The 25,672-nt window shown below is 44.7% G+C and overlaps 1 protein-coding gene and 1 long non-coding RNA gene across 3 annotated transcripts in view; one reads left to right on the top strand and one right to left on the bottom strand.

Moving 5' to 3' along the window:
* The window catches only part of CHIC2 (cysteine rich hydrophobic domain 2), a 45,422-nt gene extending 41,128 nt beyond the window's left edge, over positions 1–4,294 (bottom strand). Inside the window, exon 1 of one of the 2 annotated variants that reach the window (XR_010601865.1) lies at positions 3,893–4,294. Coding sequence is in view for 1 of the 2 variants with exons in the window: in XM_008163751.4 (XP_008161973.1) it covers positions 3,893–4,011 (119 nt within the window). In the remaining variant the exon portion in view is untranslated. The remainder of the gene's footprint in view (positions 1–3,892) is intronic. The other variant, XM_008163751.4, reaches the window with a different exon arrangement.
* A 68-nt stretch (positions 4,295–4,362) lies between these two features.
* Positions 4,363–16,790, top strand: LOC135983978 (uncharacterized). The gene is made up of 3 exons (XR_010601866.1): positions 4,363–4,597; positions 15,832–16,153; positions 16,485–16,790. It is a non-coding gene; the product is annotated as an uncharacterized LOC135983978 (long non-coding RNA).
* The last annotated feature ends 8,882 nt before the right edge of the window (positions 16,791–25,672 follow it).

Here is a 25,672-nt window from a genome sequence, read left to right as displayed (position 1 = left end):
ATAAAAGGTTGTTACAAGGAGGAGGGAGAAAAATGGTTGTTCTTAACCTCTGAGGATAGGCCAAGAAGCAATGGGCTTAAATTGCAGCAAGGGCGGTTTAGGTTGGACATTAGGAAAAATTTCCTGTCAGAGTGGTTAAGCACTGGAATAAAGTACCTAGGGAGGTTGTGGAACCTCCATCACTGGGGATTTTTAAGAGCAGGTTGGACAAATATCTGTCAGGGATGGTCTAGATAATACTTAGTCCTGCCTTGAGTGCAGGGGACTGAACTGGATGACCTCTCAAGGTCCCTTCCAGTTCTATGATTCTATGAAATAGATAATGAAAATGTTTTGACTCTTGTCAACAGATGAAAACCAACCTCTCTTTTGGAAACACAAAAGTAAGTTTAAAAATCAAGCTTTTTCACTGATTTAAATCACATTTTTAATTAATACATCTGACCTTCTATACGTTGTTACTGATATATACATCAATTTCAAATACACTGTATAATAGGCAAATAATCTGAAATCCATTAATTTAAAGACAACCTGAAAACACATATTTTACAAAAAATCAAACAATTTTATACCGTATAAGCTTTGAGCTTTATAAATGCCTCAAATTATCAAAGAATAGGAACACTGAGCAAATTTGTCAATGAATACATAACTTTTTCTCCTTTTTTTCCCCAGGTACATAGTTTTCATACCCAACAGAGAACACCAGCTGTTAGTTGGTGAGACACTCTAGCATGCATATTTTGCTAGCAATGTCATCCCTATCACCCACTAAAAACTGGAGCTGACCTACAGATATAAAAGTAAGTACTTTAATAGTTGACTCCCTGATTTAAATCACTTTTTATGGTTTGTCAAGTTTAAAGATATTAGAACTTTAGAGAAACGTGTAATATTTAAAAATGAGGGATGCTTAGTAGTAGGATGAAATAGTAGGAGTGTTACCAGCAGCGCACTTACTATGGTACCATACCAACTAGAATCTGGTGGTCTGAAAGTTGTAGATCTGAAATAAATGGGGGCGGGAGGGGAGAGAAGTTTTTAAATAACAAGAGACTTTAACCTCTTACTCTATTTGGGCCATTCTGCATATAGTTCTAGTTTGTTTTAAAGGAGAACTCTGTTCAGAAAGCAAACTTGGAAAATGGTCTTTAGACATTAAACCAGGGATAGTCAATAGGTGAACCGCGGGCCAAATCTGGACCACCAGACACACTTTTGATGACAAAATCTTTTTATTGATTTAATACAAAAATAACAACAACATTTCCTCTGGAGTCTGGACCTTGACTATATTTTGACCAAGAAATTTGGACCTTGACAAAAACTAAATTGATTACTGTGCAAATAAAAAGTTTAATGCAGGGGTATTCACCTGCATTCCCTTTGTTATTTTTTAAAACAGTTTTAACTAAGGACTCTCTCACACATAACCCATTTTCTCCTCCTGGTGCATGATGGTCAAGTAATAATTCTGTCTTTGTGACATTAATCTGTAGTCATGAAAATGACTGATAATACAAATTCAACATTATGACTCCAATGCAAGATCAGAAAGGATAAGACAATAGACTATGAAGGAGGAAGCCTTTATTTAAATACAAACACAATCAGCAACTGTTTTAAACTGCAGAATCAGTGAGACCACCATAAATATTCCTTTTGCTTGCTAGATCTGTGATAAAATTTTCCAGATCTCTAAAATGCATGTTTCTGTAAATCAAGGAAGAAGAATGCTTTGCATAACAAAAATCTAAATGAAAAATAGCTTTTATATCTTATCCCAAATACGTTTGAAATGTCTCTCTAGTGTCAAAGTCCTCATTTAAGGAAACACAATGATACAGAAGTAGGAATTACAAACGGGTTGCAATTTCATTAGAAGGAAAGAGGTGAAAGACTCCAATAAGAATTTTCAGTCTTCTCTGATGTCACGGAATTACATTAAATAGATGTCATTTAGGGTGAAGAGAGGGAAAATGGGCAGCTGAGGACATTCAGAGCATATTTAATACTGGGTGGGATATACAAACCAGATGAAGACCACTCAAAATAGGCACTCTTTTGGCCACCCAAAAGATCAAGTACACTCTACCCCAATATAACGCGACCCGATATAACACATATTCGGATATAACGCGATAAAGCAGTGCTCCGGGGGGGCGGGGCTGCGCACTCTGGTGGATCAAAGCAAGTTCAATATAACGCGGTTTCACCTATAATGCGGTAAGATTTTTTGGCTCCCGAGGACAGCGTTATATCGAGGTAGAGGTGTATTAGAGATTAGGAGATTTTTTTTTATTAAAACAATTCACATGAATAGTTGGCAGGACTGGCAGCCCAGAGCCAAATCCCTTCTATGAGCCACAAGTGTGAAGGCTTTTCCATGCTTTCCCACCAATGTGCCTTGATCTTGGACCACAGGACCCACAATCAAGGAACTGAAAAGAGAAGTGTCTTAATTTCCTTTAGTTCTTTGCCTTTTTAATAAGAACAGTGAAAAGGTTGCCAACTAGTGAGCAATGACAGTTATGATTTTAATATAGTATATGATCAGCTGTCCACTAGAAATGGACTATTTCACATATGCTATTGGATGGTAACAAGTACAAACCAGAGCTGTATTCAAACTGACCTACAAACAAATCATTCCCTTCCTTTCAACATCTTCTCACCCCTAACATCTCTCCCAAAGAACACCTAGGCCTTATGTATGCTTTCTGATTTCTCACCAGCAAATCAATGTATTTCTGCATTGATACTTTCCCTGACATTAACAACAATATTAATGAAAAGTTAACCCCAATATCTTGAATAGCTTTGCATCACATCTGCTAATAGGATACAGGGCCTTTAACTTCTATGCTGCTGCCTCAAATCCAGTCCAGTTCAGTAGTGAATACAACATGAAGAAGCTTGTGCTTCCCCTATTCTATCTTTTGCAGATTTTTTTTAAGTTTTAAAGGATATGCAGTACCATTCATAAGCACTAAGCGATTTGTTTTAAATAGAGTTCCTAATAGAATAGATCACAGAAAACAACCTAGCCTGTGAAATTATTGAAAACTTAAATACACTTTTATTTTAGTCACCACCAGATCCCCACTGATACCTGGCCAAAAAAAAAAAAAGGAAGCCACAGCAACAGTGGGTCGGTCACCCTCATCACATGCCAAAAAGCTAATGACATTGTTTTGCGTGTGCTTGTCAGACTGGTTGGCTGCTCTTACTGTATTTACTAAGACTTTTCAGACCACAAGAGAACGTTGACGCTTGATAAAGGAGGAGGCTGAGACAGTGACTAACAGCAGCATAAACAACTACAGGTCATGTACTTGTAAAAAAAAATAGCAACCAAATGTCCCACTTCCTGACAGCTCATCAGCGGATCTCATACTTTACATACCTCTGTTAATCACAACCCAGGTCAGCTTTGTTTCCTTAATGTCTCAATAAACGATCTGCCTGTGAAGGTTTCTAGCCAACAGTACTGAGGGCTTTACAACGTGACAAAATGCAAGATGCGGCACAGGGGAAACGCCACAGGTGCCCCCACGGTTCGCTACGAAGAGGCAACAGGGAGGGAGGAGCTACACTCCCCCGACCTGGGCTGGAAGTTCAAAGCCAGACTCGCAGCCTGGCTCCTTGCAGCAGCGGAGCTTTCCCCCAGGCCCTTTCCAACGAGCTGGCAGACAGCAGGCACCGCCAATCGCATCACACCCCACGGGGCACCGCCAGGGCCGATCCAGCTCCCAGAGCAGGGGATGGACGGGGCACAACTCTGCCCCCTCCCCCATGGAGCCCAGGCTCGCACATTCCCCCCCCGCGCCCCGGCCCCATCGCGTGCCCGCGGCCTACCGCCCTCCCTTCCCCCCGGCGCGGCCCTTACACGGTGACATGGCCAGAGCCGCGCACCACCACCGGGTCGGGCGAGTATTTCAGCAGCTGCTCCTCCAGCGCCCGCTCCTCGTCCTCCTCCTCCTCGTAGATCTCGTCGAAATCCGCCATAGCCGGGCCGCGCTGTGTGTCCGGATAAGGAGCGGGCAGGCGGCCGGGGTCCACCGGCGAGGCTGAGCCGGCGTCGTTGCGGCTCAGGGGCAGGAAGCGCCCTTCATTATCCGGGGAGGGGGAGAAACAACAACATCCGGGCCGGGCCGCGGCGCCAACGCTAGCGCCGCCCCAGCCGAGGGAACCACAGCAACAGCGCCGCCGCGGCCTCGCGAGAGCTTGTGGGTGCGGGCTGCTGCGCGCGGCCCTGGCTCTCTCGGGGGCTGCGAGCGCGCGGCTGGGGGCGGGGGGGTGGCTGGGTGGAGAGAGGGAAGAGCGGCGCGGGCGTGACTCCTGGCTGGGATAGTTCGGGCAGGGTCGGGGCCAAAGGGGTGTGGAGGGGGCACTAGGGCTGGGAGGAGGCCGGGGCGGTAATTAGGGGAGATGGGCCAATGTTGCCTTTGCCCAGTGGTGGGTTAATGCCCGGGCCCGGCCAATTTGGGCCCCCCTCAGGAGCGTTGTCACTCTGGCCACGCCCCCGCTGCTCCTTCCGCCTGCGGCCCCGCCCCCAGCCAGTTGGAAGGTGATGGAGCCTGTGGTAGAGTGGGTAGGTTTGCGTCTCCCGTCCCCCGTATGGAGCTGGAACAAGCCTCTTCTCCCTTTCACTGCCACCCCCTGGAGCTGGCCTGAGCCACTCGCCCAAGCCCCGTTGTCCCACACACAGGGCTGAACTGAGCCCCGCCTCTCACCCCTCCCCTACCCCTTTTTGGTAAAAATGGGCATTTGTATAATTTGCCCTTGCAAACTGGTGATCCGTTGGCAAGAGCAAATGAGACAAATGCCCAGTTTTGCCAAAACAGTTGGGATATCTAGAGCCAAAATGGAAGGTATGATTAACCCTCAGCCAGGGATCCCCAAACTTTTGGTTGTGTGTCCCCCTTACCTGGTCTGTGCCCTTTCCCCCCATCCTCCTGGAAGCCAGGGGCTGCAGTGGAGCTGGGAGTGGGGTTGTGGCCGGGAGCGGGGCCAGAGGTGCGGCTGGAGTGTGTCCAGGAGTAAAACCATGGCTGGGGGTGGGGCTGGGGGCAGAGCAGGACTGGCTAGTGCTCCCTCAGCCCCCTTGTGGGGGCTGACTCGGGCCCTGCCACACACACCTGAACATTCCTCTCTGCCCCCCTAGGGGGCACACCCCACACTTTGGGGACCACTGCCATTGGCTGTGGTAAGAGCCACCTAGGGAGCCTGGGCAACTGGGGAGCCAGGCCCTCCACCTGCCCTGGGTGAGGGACTGGGGAGCCCAAGAGCAGCCCGTGCCCCTGCCCCAGGGCAGGTGGAGGGTCAAGGGTGCTCTCATAATCCATCTCTGGAGGTGGGTAACAGTGCCGAGGGAAGGTGGGAGGAATACTGTCCACCCTGCTGTCGCCTGATTTCCCATCCCAAGCCCCTCGCTCCACAGACCGCTGCCCTGCTGTGCCCTGATTTGAGGAAGGTGCAATTATGGGGTTCCCAAGTGGGGGCAACAGTTGGAGGTTGACTCGTGCCCCAAACCATGAAGGTTCATAGCTTTTTAGATATTCCATCCACCAGGCTCTCAGAAATGTACAGATTTTTGGCACTGCACCAAGAAGAATAGGGTAAAATTGTCTCTCATCTCCAACATGGCCAGGTCCCCACATGATGCAGGAGAGTGGAGCATGCTTTGAAGATGCAATTGAGGATGTCATTACATCAATAAACCTAAGAAAATAAAAAATCCAAGAAAACCCCCCACCATCCCTTTCTTTCACTAATTATATCAGAAACATTTAACAGAAATGTGTCTTTTCAAACAGTATTTCTGGCCCAGGGCCTGGCTCCAGCAATGTTTGAGGCCGGGTCTCTCCCTCGGCTCTGCCTTCCGCCCCCAGGCTCACCCCCCTGTGCATACCCTGGGAGATTTAAAACAGCCCAGGGCCCCCACCGGCAGTGCAGCGGAGCGGCTTTCTGCCTGCTCGCTCCACGTGGCTGCTGGCCCCTCCCTGCGGCCCCAGGGCAGCGTGGGTCTGTGTCTACGTGTGCTGCTCCTGCCCCAAGCACCCCTGTGGCCAATAGGAAGCTGTGGGGGCAGTGCCTGGGGGTAGCAGTGCACGGAGGCCCTCCAGTCTGCCCTGCCTGGGAACCCCAGGTAAGCACTGCACCCCTCCCAGAGCCTGCACCCCTGCCCCTTTCCCACACCCCCTCCTGCCCCCAAACTCCCTCCCTCTGCACCTCCTCCCATCTCCAAACTCCATCCCAGAGCCTGCACTCCCTCGGCACCTCCTCCCATCCCCAAACTCCCTCCCAGAGCCTGCACTCCCTCGGCACCTCCTCCCATCCCAAACTCCCTCCCAGAGCCTGCACCCTTCACCCCCACCCCTTGCCCCAGCCCAGAGCTTACAACCAAACTCCATCCCAGAGCCTGCACCCCTCACCTCCTCCTACACCCCCACCCTCTGCCCCAGTCCGGAGCCTTCACCCAGCACCCAAATTCCTTCCCAGAGCCTGCACCCCTCACCCTCTGCCCCAGCCTGGAGCCTGCACCCCAGACCTCCTGCCCCACCCAAACTCTCTCCCAGAGCCCAACCTCTCACCCCTTCTGCATCCAAATTCCCTCCCAGAGCCTTACTCCCCAAACCCCCAGCCCCAGCCCAAGGCCTGTACCCCAGACCTCCTCCCCCCCACCCAAACTCCCTTCCAGAGCCTTAGGCTGTTAGGTTCACCACATAATGGTAATTATTTGGGGATTTTGGTGTTAGTTGCTCAATTTGATCCATTTTTGGATCAAATTGGATCGCTAAATTGGGATAGAAGGGAAAAGGCAGTACCTCTTATCTGTCATTGACTACTTGTGAAGAATTCATTGATTTGGTGGGCCAGAAAGTTAACACAAAATAGTGGCAGAACTTCAACAAGCAAATATTTTTCAGTTATTGTGGATTCAACACAGTTGATGTTGCATGTTGATCAGCTCACTTTTGTATGCAGATTTGTCAAGTCAGAGGGACAAATTGTAGAATGATTCATTGGATTTGAGCCGCTAGAGACTTATACAGGTACAAGCCTTGCTGATTGTGTACTTGCAATGACAAACAGCTTGGGTTTGGACACACCTAATTGCCATGGACAAACATGACAATGTCAGCAATATGTTGGGATGATATAATGATCTGCAGGCATATTTAAATCCACTAAACCCTCTTATTGTCTACATTCCTTGTGCTGCTCATTCTTTAAATTTAGTGGGAGTCAACAGTATTAACAACCATTGTTCAAATGTAGTTAATTTTTTCTGGTTTCTGCAGTCACTTTATATTTTCTGTTCAACCTCTACATATCAATGGAAACAGGTTTTTCCATGATGATAGGAGCCACTCATTCTTGACAGTCAAAAGTCCTGACACATGATAGAGCAGTTGGACAGATTCTACAAGGGCCCCGTGTCAGAACTATAATACAATTCAGCATGCCCTAGAAAGCATGTCAAAAGATATGAACCAGTAACTTGACACCCAACTGGAAGCGGCTTCCCTTCAGAGAAAAATGGAACATTTGGAAACAGCCTTTATGGCACAATTTTGGGACATCGTTCTTCAACAGTTTAAAATGACCAGCTTGCAGTTACAGAAAAGTGACATCAACCTGAATACAGCAGTTCACTTACTGCAATCACTACAATTATTTGTGACTTCTCTATGAGATTAATTCAAGTTTTTTGAAAATGCTGCTACAAACCCATGCAAGACTCTTTCACAGAATTATCAAACTGATCTGAATTGTTACTGAAAATGAAAACAGTTAGCAGATGAATTAGGAGGACCTGAGGTTTTACTTGAGGAAAGTCAAAAGTTTCGCACTGAGACTTTTTACGTAGCTTCTCTTCATCACTGACAGGATGCCTATAAGTTGCTGAATGACCACTTTGGAGTACTATTTGAAAACAACTTGCTGGACATTTCTGACATTCACAAGCATGCTGCTGAACTTGCTGCAGTTTACCCTGATGACTTGGAACAAAATTTTCCTGATGGACTCATACAATTCAAATTCTTTGTACAGGATGAGCCTGACAAATCTCCAGCCCCTTTGCTGCAAGTTTTAAAGCAAAGTGGCCTTCAATCAACATTCCCTAATACGTACATTGCTCTCAGAATTTTCATGACCCTACCAGTTACAAATTGTGAAGGAGAACGTACGGTTTCCAAGCTGGCAAGGATAAAAAATGAACTGAGATCAACAGTGCATCAAAGGCATCTGAATGCCTTGTCTCTAATGGCAGTTGAGTCAGAACCGGCTCGACAAATGGACTTTGATGATATTATACATGATTTTTTTCCTCCCTCAAAACCCAGAAGCGAACAGTCATTTAAGAGGAAAGATGTACATTCTTATGACATGTTTTGTATTTTTATTTTTGGGTACACAATGTGATAGATGGTATTATTAAAATGTAAGTGTAATGGGTACATTAAAGAGAGACATTTATAGTATATTACTTGTAGCACATTTTTTCCATTACTATGTACTGATGTTACTGGGAATGATATGCAAAATCTGGCTGTAATTAGTTTCCTAAACTACTCTCAGTTCAGTAGATGTCACAGAATCAAAATGACACCAACATGTAATCTCTTTAAAAGAAATGTGAAATTTTAAGGGCATGCATGGAGTCTTTGTATTAATGCATTTTGATACATTTGTGTTTTTAATGGGGTGGAGGGATCCCAGGTGTTTTGTGCCCAGGGCCCCAATAAATCTTAATCTGCCTCTGCCTGTGCCCTTTAGCTATCTATAGCAACCTTTGGACCATTTCATCACCCACATGGCAACGTTGATGAGAGGGCCTTTTTTAGGCACAATTTTTTCTTTTAAAGGTGAATGGCCCAGTTTGCACCCTTCTTTTTCTTCTTTATGAAGCAGGGCAGGGGTTTTCCTGTTTGTTTTTTACCTTAAAATATCAAGTTTTTTGCCTTTGCTGGTTTTGCTGGATTTCTTGTTGGAGGAGCAGAGAAATGGAACGGGAGCTTAGTTAGTCCTCGTTCAGCACCCTTCTGCTTCGACTCTAAACAATGAGAACTTTTCTCCCAACTTTTTAATCAGGTTTTGGATTAAATAGTTGCCTTAAAAAAAGCAAACAAAATACAATTTGACAGAAAATCTCTTCCACGCTCAGTTATTTAGATTTCACTTTCTTGGTACTGGTGATGTCATAATCTTACTAGTTCTTCAATAATACATAGTGTCTTCCAGGAAGAACACTAGTGACAAGACTTGCATTTATAATGTGCTTAAAAAAGCCCCAAAACAATTAGAAGACCTTCCCCACTCCCCACAACACTTAGGACTCGATACATTTGTTGGTTTTTTGTTTTTAAAAAAAGCTTTTGGTTTTTCCTTTGCACCATTAACACTTGTCAAAACTGGAAGTTAATGTAAAGGGTGCAAAATTCTAGCAATATAATAAGGCTTTTAGTAACAGAATGTTGGCTGTTGTGCTGGTGTGGGATTTAGTGGTAACAGGATGACATTTTAGAAAGGGAGAATTATCTTTGGTTTGGACAGAGTAAACTAATAAACTATGAAGTGTGCAGAAATGTTTAGATCCTGTGCTTAGGTGATGAGTCTATAGCCTTTGTGTAATAGGCTGCCATGAATTGATTGAGAATATTGATTGCCAATTTGCTGCCTGTATCTCACAGAAATGGATTTCACCTACTATTTTCAACAGGCATTTATGATAGTCACTGATAGAAATGTTCTTTATGTGTTGGCTGCTGTCCAAAGGCTACACTGGGGTGTGACATAAGTTCCATTGTAAAACCTGATCATATTGTTGTTCTGGGGGTTGCATGAAACCTTGGTAAAATGGTAGGTGTAACACAGCTGCGTTTCATTCAGGATAAATATAAAAAGTGATTAAGCTTCTTTAGATAGATAGCTTTGATAGTAGGAGGTACTGCTCAAAACACAGGCCACATGCAAAACCAGCTAGGAATCTAAGGCTTGGTCTACACTTATAAGTTAGGTTGACATAGGTATGTTGGTCAGGGGTGTGAAAAAACCCACCCCTGACTGACACAGTTATGCCGACCTAACCCAGAGTATAGATGCAGCTGTGTCAATGAAGAATGTTTGTCTATGTAGCTAACTTAATTTGGGGCGGTGGTGGTCTTCCACTGACAGAAAAAATGCTTTTCTTGCCGTAGGCTGCATCTGCACTAGTGGGTTATGGAAGCACCTTTCAACTTCTGGAGCAAATGAGGCAAGTCTTTCAATGGTTCCCCAGCTGTTCCCCATTTTTTTCAGCTCGGCTTCCACAGCTCTTCACCATGTTGTTTTGGGGCAGCCTCATTTTCGCTTGCCTTCAGGTGTCCAGCTTATTCCTACTCTGGTGATGAAATCAGTTTCCATCCGAAGCACATGACCAATCCATCTCCAACGCCTCCTGGCAATGATGGTACTCAGATCCTCTTGGCTGCACTGTGTCAATAGATCTTGGTTTGAGATTGTTCTGGGCCAAAAGATAAGGACGATTTTTCTGAGGCAGGTTGTATGGAATGAAGACAATTTGGACATGTCATACTTTCTCATTCCCCAGCATTCTGCACTATAAAGTAGTGTTGAAAGTACATAGCTCTGATAAATCTTGAGTTTGGGTTTGGTGTTGTATTTTGATGATTTCCAGACTGTATTTAAGTTCCTGAAGGTGTTCCTGGCTTTACTGATTTTGTTCCGGATGTCCTGGCTTGTTCCACCATCCTGGCTGATGGTGCTGCCCAAGTATGTGAATGTTTCTACATTGGTGAGAACATAATCCTCTATCTGTACTAATGATAGTGAGGCAATATTAAAGGTCATGATATCTATCTTATCGCGCATGATTTTCTGTCCAATTTACTGGCTGAATGCGTTGAGTCAAATTGTTTTTTCTTGTATATGGTGTTGGGTATGTGATAGGAAAGCGACATCATCTGCGAAGTTTAGGTCTTCAAGGAATGAGAAGAGTGTCCATTTAATGTCTCTTGGCTTGTCTTCTGTTGTACGCCACATTACCCTGTCATTGGCAATGTTGAAGAGGATTGCAGACATGACACACCCCTGACATACTCCTGTTTTGACTTCCAAACTGAGCTCACTGTGATCAACACTGCATGTAAAGTTGAAATAGAAGCTTTTGATTACGTTGATTATACAGAAAGGAATTCCATATGCCCGCATAATGCGCCATAGGCTGGTCCTGTGAATGCTATCAAAAGCCTTCTCAAAGTCTGTGAAATGTATGTAGAGTTGCCGTTGCCATTCTAAGTACTGTTCTATTATGTTTCGTAGAGCGAAGATCTGGTCTGTGCATCCACACCCTTTCTGAAAACCAGCTTGCTCTTTTCTGAGAATGCTATCAGCTGCCTCTGATATACACTGGACTATGATCTTATATAGTACTTAGCTTGGCACAGATAAAAGTGGGATACCTCACCAGTTATTACAGTCACTGAGAGTTCCTTTCTTTGGTATCTTCACTATAACCCCATTGGTCCACTCATCTGGCACTTTTTCCCTTTCCCAGACTGCTGTAAATAGAGGGGCCAGGATAGATACTGCTAGTTTAGGATTTACCTTGAACAATTCTGTATTTGAGTTATCCTTGCCAGGAGCGTTCCCATTTTTTAAGGATTTGATGGCTTGAATGATCTCTTCCTTAGTTGGGGTGCCTGTGGTGATATCAAGATCTTCTGCCTCCTGGATGTTTGCTTCCTCCTTAGGTGGCTTCCTGTTCAGCAATTCTTTGAAATGCTCTGTCCAGAGCATTTCTTGTTCTTTTTCGGTTGTTAGTAGATGTCCTTGTTTGTTCCTGATGAGCGTGTTTGTTGGTGTCTGCCGTTTACCACTGATAAGCCGCGTCATTTTGTAGATGGTTCCTTGTTCACTACGAGCAGCTGCATCCTCTGCTTGTGTTGCCAGATTATCAATATAATGCTGTTTGTCTGCTCTCACAAGGCGTTTGACTTCCCGGTGTGCCTTGCTATACTGCTTGTGGTATTCGTCCTTTAGCTTCTGGGATTTTGTGTCTAAAACTTTTTTCTTCAGGGCTCGTCTGGTTTCTATGGCGATCCATGTACTGGGTGTAATCCACTCCTTCCTTCTCTTCTGCCTGTAGCCTAGACAGGCTTCACTGCTCTGTTTATAAATTGCTGTTACTTTGTCCCACTTCTTGTTGATCTCCTCATCTGCATTCCCCTCCTCTGCATCAAGGTCTGCAAGTGCTTGAATCCTGTTCTTTAACTGCAGAATGAAGGCTTTCTGTATTTCAAGGGACTTTAGCTTGTCAATATCATAACGTCTATGTCCCTTGTTTGGTGGACCCACACTTCTCAGTTTTAGCTTGATGGAGGCAGTCACAAGGTGGTGTTCGCTGCCAACATCTGCACCCCTTCTCACTTTCACATCTGTCAATGAGCATCGTCATTTGCCATTGATCGTGATATGGTCAATCTGGTTCTTATCTCTGCCATTTGGAGAACACCATGTCAGCTTGTGAATTTCATGATGTTCAAATAGGGTTCCGCCAATGACTGGGTCATTCATATTACCGAAATCAACAAGCCTTTCTCTGTTTTCATTCATGGTGCCACACCCATGTCTTCCCATTGCTCTTTCGTTGTTTTGTGTTGTCCTTACCGACCTTAGCATTCAGGTCTCCCATGACAATAGTTAGGTCATGGTTTGGTACTCTCTCTAACGCCGCCTGTAGTGTAAGGTAGAATTTGTCCTTTACTTCTTCATCACTGTCATTTGTCAGCGCATAACCCTGAATCAGGGTGATATTATTATGTTTCCCTTTCCGTCTGGCTCTCATAAGTCTGCTGCTGATGGATTTCCATTCAAGCAGGGAATGCTCCACTCCCTTCTTCAAAAGGATGGCAACACCCTCATGATCCCATCCATCTGCTCTTGCCGACACCCAGGATGTGTAAGCTGTAGCGTCTCATCTCTGCTGTGACCTGAGCTAGCTTCCCTGCTTCATTCATTGTCCATACGTTCCAAAAAACAGGTTTGGTTTTTGTCTTGGTGTTGAGAACTTCAGTTTTCATGCCAGTGGCTTCTTTTCGGCTTTCACTACTGGCAGTTATACAGGTCATTGACTCCTGAAGGCCATCACACACAATAATGGTCGATTTCTCCGTCACTGTTTCCGTAACATACTTTGTTTTTTTACGGGACAGGGTTGTTAGCCCTCTGCCTAACACCCAACCTGGAGGACCAGGGTGTCTGTTTTGTCTGGCCTCTCCCGCACAGACCAATCCGGCATGGTTGAACCTACCAGGAGCAAAAAGTCCCCGCCGATACAGAGTCTGGGGATCGTTAGAGCACGCAAGCTGTCCCACCACAACAAGGCACGGACACTAGAGGACAGAAGTGTGGGGGATAGGAGCTAGAAAATCTACAAGAAGAAAAGTTTGTGTCACAGAGGCAGAGAAAGAAAAGACGGCTTCTGTTGCCTAGTCAAAATATAGCAAGTATCTGAGGGTATGTCTACACTACGGGATTAATCCGAATTTACAGAATTCGAATTTTGGAAATAGATTGTATAAAGTCGAATGTATGCGGCCATACTAAGCACATTAATTCGGCGGTGTGCATCCATGTACCAGAGTTAGTGTCGATTTCCGGAGCGTTGCACTGTGGGTAGTTATCCCATAGCTATCCCATAGTTCCCGCAGTCTCCCCCGCCCATTGGAATTCTGGGTTGAGATCCCAGTGCCTGATGGGGCAAAAAACATTGTCGCAGGTGGTTCTGGGTACAGCCTCACCCCTCCCTCCATGAAAGCAATGGCAGACAACCGTTTCTCGCCTTTTTCCTGGGTGAACACAGCAGACGCCATACCACAGCAAGCATGGATCCCGCTCAGCTCAAGACAGCAGTCATGAACATTGTAAACACCTCGCGCATTATCGTGCAGTGTATGCTGAACCAGGACCAGAAAAACGAGGAAAGGAGGAGGTGGTGACGGTAGCGCGGCGACGAGAGTGATATGGACATGGACACAGAATTCTCTCAAACCGTGGGTCCCGGCGCTTTGGAGATCATGTTGTTGATGGGGCAGGTTTTATCCATGGAACGCCAATCCTGGGCCCGGGAAAAAAGCACAGACTGGTGGGTGCATAGTGTTGCAGTTGTGGGACGATTCCCAGTGGCTGCGAAACTTTCGCATGCGTAAGGGCACTTTCATGGAACTTTGTGACTTGCTTTCCCCTGCCCTGAAGTGCCAGAATACCAGGATGACAGCAGCCCTCACAGTTGAGAAGCGAGTGGCAATAGCCCTGTGGAAGCTTGCAACGCCGGACAGCTACCAGTCAGTCGGGAATCAATCTGGAGTGGGCAAATCTACTGTGGGGGTTGCTGTCATGCAAGTAGCCAAAGCAATCATTGAGCTGCTGCTACGAAAGGTAGTGACTCTGGGAAATGTGCAGGCCATAGTGGAGGCTTTGCTGCAATGGGATTCCCTAACTGTGGTGGGGCGATAGATGGAACCCATATCCCTATTTTGGCACCGGAGCACCAGGGTACCCAGTACATAAACCGCAAGGGTTACTTTTCAATGGTGCTGCAAGCACTGGTGGATCACAGGGGACATTTCATCAACATCAATGTGGGCTGGCCGGGAAGGGTTCATGACGCTCGTGTCTTCAGGAACGCTACTCTGTTTAAATGGCTGCAGCAAGGGACTTACTTCCCGGACCAGAAAATAACCGTTGGGGATGTTGAAATGCCTATAGTTATCCTTGGGGACCCTGCCTACCCCTTAATGCCATGGCTCATGAAGCCATACACAGGCAGCCTGGACAGGAGTCAGGAGCTGTTCAACTACAGGCTGAGCAAGTGCAGAATGGTGGTGGAATGTGCATTTGGCCGTTTGAAAGGTTGCTGGCGCACTTTACTGACTCGCTCAGACCTCAGCCAAACCAATATCCCCATTGTTATTGCTGCTTGCTGTGTGCTCCACAATCTGTGAGAGTAAGGGGGAGACCTTTATGGCAGGGTGGGAGGCTGAGGCAAATCTCCTGGCTGCTGATTACGTGCAGCCAGACAGCAGGGCGATTAGAAGAGCACACCAGGAAGCGCAGCGCATCAGAGAAGCTTTGAAAATCAGTTTAATGACTGGCCAGGCTACAGTGTGAAAGTTCTGTTTGTTTCTCCTTGATGAAAACCCACCCCCTTTATTGACTCATTCTCTGTAGGCAACCCACCCTCCCCCTTCGATCACAGTTTGCTTTCAAAGGAAATAAAGTCACTATCGTTTAAAAATCATGTATTCTTTATTAATTGATTATAAAAAGAGGGAGAGAACTGACAAGATAGCCTGGGTGGGGTTTGGGAGGAGGATCGGAGGGAAGGAAAAGTCCACTAAAAAAAGGTTAAAATAATGACAGCCTTTCGCTTGGGCTGTCCACTGGGGTGGAATGGGAGGGTGCACAGAGCCTTCCCCCCCCCCCCCCCCCGCGTTCTTACATGTCTGGGTGAGGAGGATACGGAACATGGGGAGGGGGGAGGGTGGAACAGGGGCTGTAGCGCCAGTCTGTGATCCTGCTGCCGTTCCTGAAGCTCCACCAGACGCCGGAGCATGTCTGTTTGCTCATGCAGCAGCCCCAGCGTTGCATCCTGCCTCCTCTGATCTTCCTGCCGCCACCTCTCATCTCGAGCGTCTCTCCTCATGTTGGTCCCTCATGTCCTCATGTTGGTCCCTCATGTCCTCACGTTCACTGGCATCTTTCCTATACTTTGAAACCGTGTCCTTCCACTCATTCAGATGAGCTCTTTCATTGCAGGTGGATTCCATGATTTCCACGAACATCTCGTCTCGTGTCCTCTTTTTCCGACGCCTTATCTGAGATAGCCTTCGGGACGGAGGAGGGAGGCTTGAAAAATTTGCAGCTGCTGGAGGGAAGGAAAAAAGGAGAGAATTTTTTTAAAAGATACATTTTACAGAACAATGCTTATACTCTTTCACGGTGAACACCACTATTCACATTACATTACATGTGATTTCAGTACAAGGTCGTATTTTGCCTCTTAATATTGAGTGCCTGTGGCTTTGCTGCTAGAGATCACAGACGCAGATCCGGGCAACAGAATTTGCTTGCGGCCATGGTAAGCCATTGTCTTTCAGCTTCTGCATCCTCCTTTCCCATACCAACCAAAGCCTGTTGAGTGCTGCGGTTTTCCTGTTAACCTTCAGCAGCAGAAAACAAACTAACCCCCCCCATCCAATTCTTTGGGATGATCGCTTTATCCCTCCCCCCACCGCTTGGCTGGTATCAGGGAAGATCCCTGCTAGCCACACGTGAAAAGCTTAGCGCCAATCCCCCCCCACCCCGCGCTTGGCTTACTACAGGGAAGGATTTCTTTTCAGCCACAGGCAAACAGCCCAGTAGGAAGGGCCACCTCTGTCCCCTTAATTAAATTCCCGTATTTCAACCAGGTTACCATGAGCGATATCACTCTCCTGAGGATTACACAGCGAGATAAAGAATGGATGTTGCTTGAATGCCAGCAAACACCGGGACCATACACTGCCAGGCTTTGTCATGCAATGATACCAGATTACTTGCTACTAGCATGGCGTGGTCAAGTGTCCTACCATGGAGGACAGAATAAGGCTGCACTGCCCGGAAACCTTCTGCAAAGGCTTTTGGAGTACCTCCAGGAGAGCTTCATGGAGATGTCCCTGGAGGATTTCCACTCCATCCTCAGACATGTTAACAGACTTTTCCAGTAGCTGTACTGGCCGCGAATGCATCCCAAGTCCTCAGGGCAAATTAATCATTAAAAAAACACTTGCTTTTAAACCATGTCTTATATTTTAAAAGGTAAACTCACCTGAGGTCCCTTCCATGGGGTCATGGTCTTGGGTACTGGCTTGGGAGGGTTGGGAGGGTACTTCAGTCAGGCTGAGAAGATGATCCTGGCTGTTGGGGAGAACGGAGTGCTGTGTGCTCTCCGCAAGCTGCTCCTCCTCCTCCTCCTCCTCCTCCTCTTCCCCGTCCGCAGAATCCTCAGGTGTGGCTGATGAGATTACCCCCGCCTCAGAATCCACGGTCAGAGGTGGGGTAGTGGTGGCGGCCTCCCCTAGAATTGTATGCAGCTCAGCTTAGAAGCGGCATGTCTGTGGCTCTGACCCAGAGCGACCGTTTGCCTCCTTTGTTTTCTGATAGGCTTGTCTGAGCTCCTTGACTTTCACGCGGCACTGCTCTGAGTCCCTATTGTGGCCTCTCTCCATCATGCCCTTGGAGATTTTTTCAAAAGTTTTGGCATTTCGTCATTTTGAACCAAGTTCTGCTAGCACTGAATCCTCTCCCCATATAGCGATCAGATCCAGTACCTCCCGTACAGTCCATGCTGGTGCTCTTTTTCGATTATTGGCCTGCATGGTTACCTGGGCTGATGAGCTCTCTGTGGTCACCAGTGCTCTCCTGTGCTGGGCAAACAGGAAATGAAATTCAAATGTTCGCGGGGCTTTTCCTGTCTACCTGGCCAGTGCATCCGAGTTCAGATTGCTGTCCAGAGCGGTCACAATGGTGCACTGTGGGATAGCTCCCAGAGGCCAATACCATCAAATTGCAGCCACACTAACCCTAATTCAAAATGACAATATCGATTTCGGCACTACTCCGCTCGTCAGAGAGGAGTACAGAAATCGATTTTAAGAGCCCTTTACTTCAAAATAAATGGCTTTGTTGTGTGGACGTGTGCAGGGTTAGTTCGATTTAACGCTGCTAAATTCAAATTAAACTCATAGTGTAGACCAGGCCTGAGTTAAGATAAGGAATGGAAGGGAATTCACTAAGGGGGTAAGCTATAAAAGTCAACAAATCAGAAAAAAGAGGTGGACAAAGTATGTCTAGGGAGAAAGATAAACAGTGCCCACAACCCAAGAAATGATAGTGATGTTGGAAGAGAGACTTTACTTACCTAGCTATCTGAATTGAAAAGTAGGATAGCAAAATTCAAGGCCTGCAATACATCTCAAATGGTATCAACATCATTTTGTTTGAAAGGATAGAAGGAGAAAGTAGACACTACTTTAGATCAAATGCAAATGAACATGAATTAACTGGTTGTGATCTTGGAAAGTGTAGGTAATAGCTGGGCATCAGTGCTCACAAAATGTCAGAGTGATAACACTAAGCGTGGGGAAGGATGAAAGCAGCAGGAAAGAAGAATAGACTTGAAAAAGGCAGACTAATAAAAAATAAGAAAACTTAATGTGTAAGAAATTGGAGAAAGAAATTGATCATCAAAGGGGTCTGACGGTTTTCTTCTCAAGGTACCAACAAAAACAATGCAAAATAGGGAAAACAGGAAAAGGAGCTAAAGGTCAATGTAGTTTAATTATATAACATTAAACAAACAAAAAATCCAAACCATGAGCAGAAAAGTAAAAAGGGTTGAGTTTAAGGTATTAATAAAGACATGGAGGGGCACAGTCAAGAAAGGAAAAATAGATACAATTCACTATTAGCCCAGTAAAAAGAATCCATGTCATGTAATCAGAGAATTGATGTAATTTCCCTGTTTAGGTTTGCTGATCTGTTTATGTTGATGCATCCTTTAGTTTGCAATCTCCTTATGAATCTACAGTTATGTGTATAAAAATGCTCTTTGTAAACAAAAAAGGGAAGAGATGCTCTCAACTGAGGCTTGATTTTGAACCAGTGAAGTTTACAGGTGTTTTGTCACTCACTTTAATGGTGCGGAACTGGACCCTTACAGCAAAGAGATATGAGAGTAGATTCAATTTTCTTCATATTTTTCTCTGTCCTTTTTGCTCCGGTGAAGTCATTTATTCTGTTTTTCCTTTATAATATAAGAAGCTAGACCTTATATGTCATGCTAATGAGAAGAGGGTTCAAAAGGTATTTATGTAGCGGTGTCGTCTCTTCTTGAAAGAGACTCTTTATAAGCCCCATGTAAAATACAGTAAAGAAAAGATCCCTTACAAAGAAAAAAAGCAGATGATATCCTCCTTTTCAATGCCCTTAAAACAGGGGTAGGCAACCTATGGCATGTGTGCCGAAGGCGGCACGCGAGCTGATTTTCAATGGCACTCACACAGCCCAGGTCCTGGCCACCGGTCCAGGGGGCTCTGCATTTTAATTCAATTTTAAATGAAGCTTCTTAAACATACAACATTAGTTTAGTTATATATTATAGACTTATAGAAAGAGACCTTCTAAAAATGTTAAAATATATTACTGGCATGCAAAACCTTAAATTAGAGAGTGAATAAATGAAGACTCGGCACACCACTTCTGAAAGGTTGCTGACCCCTGCCTTAAAATATAGTAAAGTATAGTGAAGAATAGATCGCTTGTAACTTCAGATCTGTGGACTGGTGCAGTTGGATGCTGCCGCTCTTAAGGACCACATGACACAACACATTATTGAGGGTAGAATCCCCTAATCCAGAAAGAATGTGTAATATGCCCGACTTAAAGAACTACTTGTGTTCCACGTTATATGCTGCCAAGATAAACTCTCAGATGCTTTTAAGCATTCCACTGATTTTTTTCCCAGTTCTTAGTAGTAAGAATCACTGAAGTAGGGAATGTGTGTGGTCACTTATTTCATAAGAGAGAGCTATAATATGACAGTCCTTGCTTACTTTGTGATCACACCATATTATGCACACACACAAAAAGGCACCTATGAAATGTTAGGTGTTCTTGCAAAAATGTTCATCACCTTGACATTTTTTGTATATTTTTGTTCATGTTAGGTCTGCAAAGTATAAAATATATTTTTAAAAGCAAACATGCGACAGTCCTAATGCAAGTTCAAGATTTGAAGAAGTCCTTTAAAAATGGCAAATGTACAATGCCAAATCATTACCTCATGAAGCCTCCTGAAGATCATCTTTAAGAACAACATATTTTGGAATTGCTGAAAACAGTTGTCAATGGACACTTTGGGCCTGATTCTCACATCACTCTGGCAGTGTAAAGGGACCTTAAAGTGAATGTAAATTTAATGTATAGACACATTTAAGTGGAACTTCAATATGATTAGCAAAAACCCCAGGGTGAAATCCTGATGCAATTGAATTCTATGGCAAAACACCTCTTTACTTAATAGGGCCAGGTTTTCACCTCCATCCTTTATTTTCCCTCCTTGTTTTCACATCCTTTGATATCTCACTGGATAGTTCATATTTTTCTGGAAGACACCGTTTTTGTCCTAGCAAATATGATTGAATCTCTAAAATGGTTACTCCCATCTCCCATAGATAGCAAGAAACTGGAATGAATATTAACTACTTAATCCTTATCACTGGGCTGCAAATGGGCTGATTCTTAAAATTAATAATATAAGATTTTTTTAATATGAAGAAAATAAACTTTTTAATCTCTTCTAAGAAGAAGGAAACAAAACTGGGTTGTCTGCTTTTATATGGCAAGAAACTTCAATGTATAGTAAAACACTTTAGGAAAATTATATACTTGGATCCATCTTTCCTTGAAAATATAACGTGTCAATGTTTTAATTCTTAATACAGCCTTTTTATAGACAAATGCATTGTACTATACCACCCACATCTGTCCAATCTGTTAAAAAACGAACTACATATTCCTTCAGGATTGAGAGCATAATTATTTCCCTGTCAGATTACTATGACAAATTACATTATAATTACTTTCCTATTAATTACTATGACAAGTTTTGATCTAGAGGGAATAGCAAAAGATGACTTTGTTCAAAATTGTCAAAATATGCACAGTTAAGATTTCCTCTGGACTTCCTTTTCGTTCATTAATATTTGAGTATACTAATGTATTTGTACCTATTATTTGCAAGCAGTCTTAAATCTCTAATAACTGTTTATGCCAGAGATGACAGTTCATTTTTTTCTGCGCATCTCTAAATTCAGAACTTTTCCCCTATGATTCTAAGGAAATTCATTTTCTTTCTGATCAAACAGGGTCTGATCTAGTGAGACATTAACAAGTTTATAGAATATTTGAACATTTAATAAGAAACCCTAGTGGTGTGTTATAAGACAGCATCTCACAATGTAAAGCTTCATGGAGACTAATGCAAATGTAGAACTTACTGTGATACTGGTTATTGGAAACATAAAATCCCAGAATACCTCAGTAGGTGAGAGTATGTACTTCTTCAGATAGCATTCAGAAAATCTATGGAATTCCTCGCTACTGGAGGTCAGAACCAAAGGATCAAATTCTGCTCTCATTTATGCCAGTGTAAATCCAAAACTACTCTGAGCATAATTTGGGTCAAACTTCATATGTGGATTTTAAAAGGGTCTGAACAATATTATTTATAATCACACCTGCTTAGAAAAGGGTTGCTGGTCTCATGCTTCAGGGTATCAGCTGATCCTCACAGGGACCTGGAGGAATTCCTTTCCACCACCACCAGCCCCCCATATAGAGTTGGCCAGTACTGGAGGCAGGATACCAAACTTGATAGACCATTGGTCTGATATAGTTTGAAAAATTCTGCATTCCTATCCTGGGAAGACATTTACAATAGTTTTTAATGCTATAATGAATGTGGAACCAGGACATATGATGGACTAGGTAGGACGAAGGAATGGTTAATGGGTTCCAGGAGATCTGACCAGGATTGATGTGGTAAGTAAGCTGTATTTTGACAAGAGGTGAAGTAACTTACTCCCTCCTCAGAGCAAGGGGAAAACAGGAAAGAATTGTATCTAGGACACAATTCCTTCCTGGGGCTTATTTTGTGGTGGCACCTTTGAATGCCAATCTTTAATCTGGGCTGAATGTAATGGCTCAGTCTAGCCCATAACCTATATGCATCCTCATACTGATGAAACAAACTCTTTATCTATAGCATGTAATGTCTCCCAGTGTTAACACACACCCATAAAAGGCCTGTGCAGAATTAAGGGTGCTGCAACCCCATTTTTTGTGGTGTTATTTTTTTTTAAATGTTTCTATTGGGAATCCAGAAAAATAGGTATATTCAGGGATGCATTTAGGATAATAAATATAAATCAACAAAAATATGTGCCTTCAAAACCACCTTCAGAAGGTGAGAGTATGGATGGAATCAGTTGTTCTAGGTGAAATCTTGGAAGGGGGAGAAATGAAATTTTCTCCAGAAGTCCTAACTGGATGTGGTAGCAAGGAGAAGAGGTGCAGCTAGAAAAATATTGGGGGCCTATCTGAAATGCTGGCAGTTCTGTCCAAAGCATCAGGCCTGAAGTGGCAGAGCTGTTTGGCTATTCTTTATTCCATCACTGCACGTAGCTATAATATTCGTCCATCAGTGTATAAGTGGACCTCCTCATACCTGCCGAAGAGGCCACACATATAATTCATGGGTTTTGTATCCCACCCCACCTTGGGACGACATAGGAGTAGATCTTTCTACCCAAGTTGTTTTCACTAAATGCAGAGATGAAGTGAGACAATAAGGCACATTCCAATTTGGGTTAATTTTCTCATTAAGAGGATAAAAACAGGTTTCAGGAAGCTCACCACTGTTTGTGGGAACACATCAGGAAACATGTACTAGAATCACCCTGGGAGCAGGAGAAAAACCTGGACTGTAGAAGTCCTTATCCACCAGAGGAACTCTGGCTGCTGGTAAAAGGTGACCCAGCTGCAAATGTTTCCTTGCCTTAAGAATTATTAAAGTATGTTTGTTTCCCCTGATTCAAAAGACTTGTTTGTAACCCTAAGAGGCCTTTCAGGAAGCAGCCTTGTCTAGTGGTTAGTGCAGGGTACTGAGAGTCTTTGGTTCTAATCCTGAGCCTGTCACTGACTTTGCTGTATGATCTTGAAAAAATTACTTACATTCTGCTTCTGCTGTCTTTACAATGAGTGAAACCCCAGCCTCCTTTAAGTCAATGACAAAACTCTTATTGGCTTGAATGGGGCCAGGATTTCACTCAGTTAGTAGCATCTTAATATGCAAATATTTTTTCCATGCATGAATCTAGGAAGGATGATTTGTGCTATTGCGTATTTTGTAGCCCTGTGTGAAGAAACCAACCGCTGGCACGGAAGGGGTTAAAGAGAGCCTTTGGGCCCAGTTAGCCCTGACCCATTTTCCTGCAGCCAATACCAGGCCTGGAATGGGAAGAAAAGGAGAGAACCTGGCTCATTTGGGGCTGACGGGTGAAGACCTAGGAGCTAGCTACTTCCCCATCTGAAGGGAAGGATTATGACCCTGCCAGCCAAAGCAGCCACCAGGAAATAAGCATCACCTCCCTGGCTAAAGAAGACTTGGGAGCACCTGGCCTAAGAGATAACTGGATGACTGAAGCACAGAGACCTCATGGAGTCTGGCCCGACCAAATTTATGGCTGCCCCACCTGGAGGAACATAGAACCACAGTAGGATGCTGTCTAAGGTCCATGGGGGAGTGCTACCAAAGACAAACCAGCACAGTGACTTAGATTAGAGGGGCCCCACCCCCAACTGAAGGGATGGTGATAGTGTCAAGGCTGAATCCCCACTCTGTCACTTCAAGTGCAGGAAGTGGGGGGTCTGCAAGGATTTTAAAAATTAATACTGGCCACTCCATGCTTGTATTATACTCCCCAGGTTACAGCTTTTCTCTGACCTTGGCTTGGTTAATGCTGCCACCACCCAAATGCAAAAAAAACCCTTTGAACCCAGGAAGGAGCACTTGGGAATTCCTCCTTGTGGGATACCCTCAAGCCCTTTCACCCCCCACCTCCGGGGAAGAGCAGAGAAAGAAAAACAAAGAAAATTAGCTGTGGCTACCCGCTAATCAAACAACATGTGCACAAACCTCCTAGGACACCAAAAATCCAATCCTGTTCTTAAAAAAAGGTAAATCTTATTACAAACAAAAAGGAAACAATTACAGCTGAAATGTAGGCTTTTTGCTAGATCTTAAAAGAAATAATTATAAAAATTAAGCACCTAAAATAGCTTTCTTGGGGTTTCAGCTTAAAGGTTACAAGCAAACAAAAGCATCAGGGGTTAGCACAGTTGAGATCCACAAGCCAAAATAAGAAATAAACCTGATTGTTTCTAACTAAACATTTTGTATCCAAATTATTTCTTCTAGGTATGGAAGATACTTTTTCATACCTAGTTCAAATCTTACACAGCATTTCTGCTTATAGTATTGTTGCTCCATGTCCCTGCAGCCCAGAGAACAACAGACAAAGGGAAAGTTTCTTTCCCCATTTTAAAAAGTTCTAGCCTTCCCATTGGCTCTTTTGGTCAGGTGCCCACTTTTTTTTCTCTTACCTGGGGGACTTTTTAAACCTTTACAGGTAAAAAGAACAGGAGTACTTGTGGCACCTTAGGCCTGGTCTACACTACGACTTTAATTCGGATTTATCAGCTTTAATTCGAATTTACCCTGCAACCGTCCACATAACGACGCTATTTATTTCGATGTAAAGGGCCCTTTAAATCGATTTCTGTACTCCACCCCGACGAGCGGAGTAGCGCCAAAATCGATTTTAACATTTCGAATTAGGGATAGTGTGGCCGCAATTCGATGGTATTGGCCTCCGGGAGCTATCCCACAGTGCATCATTGTGACCGCTCTGGACAGCAATCTAAACTCGGATGCACTGGCCAGGTAGACAGGAAAAGCCCCGAGAACATTTGAATTTCATTTCCTGTTTGCCCAGCGTGGAGAGCACAGGTGACCACAGATAGCTCATCAGCACAGGTAACCATGCACGCTCATAATCGAAAAAGAGCACCAGCATGGACCGTACGGGAGGTACTGGATCTGATCGCTGTATGGGGAGAGGATTCAGTGCTTGCAGAACTTCGTTCTAAAAGACGAAATGCCAAAACTTTTGAAAAAATCTCCAAGGGCATGATGGAGAGAGGCCACAATAGGGACTCAGATCAGTGCCGCGTGAAAGTCAAGGAGCTCAGACAAGCCTATCAAAAAACAAAGGAGGCAAACGGTCGCTCCGGGTCAGAGCCGCGGACATGCCGCTTCTACGCCGAGCTGCATGCAATTCTAGGGGGGGCTGCCACCACTACCCCACCTGTGATCGTGGATTCCGGGTCGGGGATAGTCTCATCAGCTACACCTGAGGATTCTGCCGATGGGGGAGAGGAGGAGGAGGAGGAGGAGGAGGAGGAGGATGAGCTTGCAGAGAGCACACAGCACTCCGTTCTCCCCAACAGCCAGGATCTTTTTCTCACCCTGACTGAAGTACCCTCCCAACCCTCCCAAGCCAGTACCCAAGACCCTGACCCCATGGAAGGAACCTCAGGTGAGTTTACCTTTTAAAATATAAAACTTGTTTTAAAAGCAAACGGTTTTTAATGATTACTTTGCCCTGAGGACTTGGGATGCATTCGCGGTCAGTTCAGCTACTGGAAAAGTCTGTTAACGTGTCTGGGGATGGAGCGGAAATCCTCCAGGGACATCTCCATGAAGCTCTCCTGGAGGTACTCCAAAAGCCTTGCCACAAGGTTTCTGGGCAGTGCATCCTTATTCCGTCCTCCATGGTAAGACACTTGACCATGCCATGCTTGCAGCAAGTAATCTGGTATCATTGCATGACAAAGCCTGGCAGCGTATGGTCCCGGTGTTTGCTGGCATTCAAGCAACATCCGTTCTTTATCTTGTTGTGTAATCCTCAGGAGAGTGATATCACTCATGGTAACC

Source organism: Chrysemys picta, chromosome 5, assembly GCF_011386835.1.
Source record: "Chrysemys picta bellii isolate R12L10 chromosome 5, ASM1138683v2, whole genome shotgun sequence".
NCBI lineage: Eukaryota > Metazoa > Chordata > Testudines > Emydidae > Chrysemys > Chrysemys picta.
This window is presented reverse-complemented; position numbering and strand designations above follow the sequence as displayed.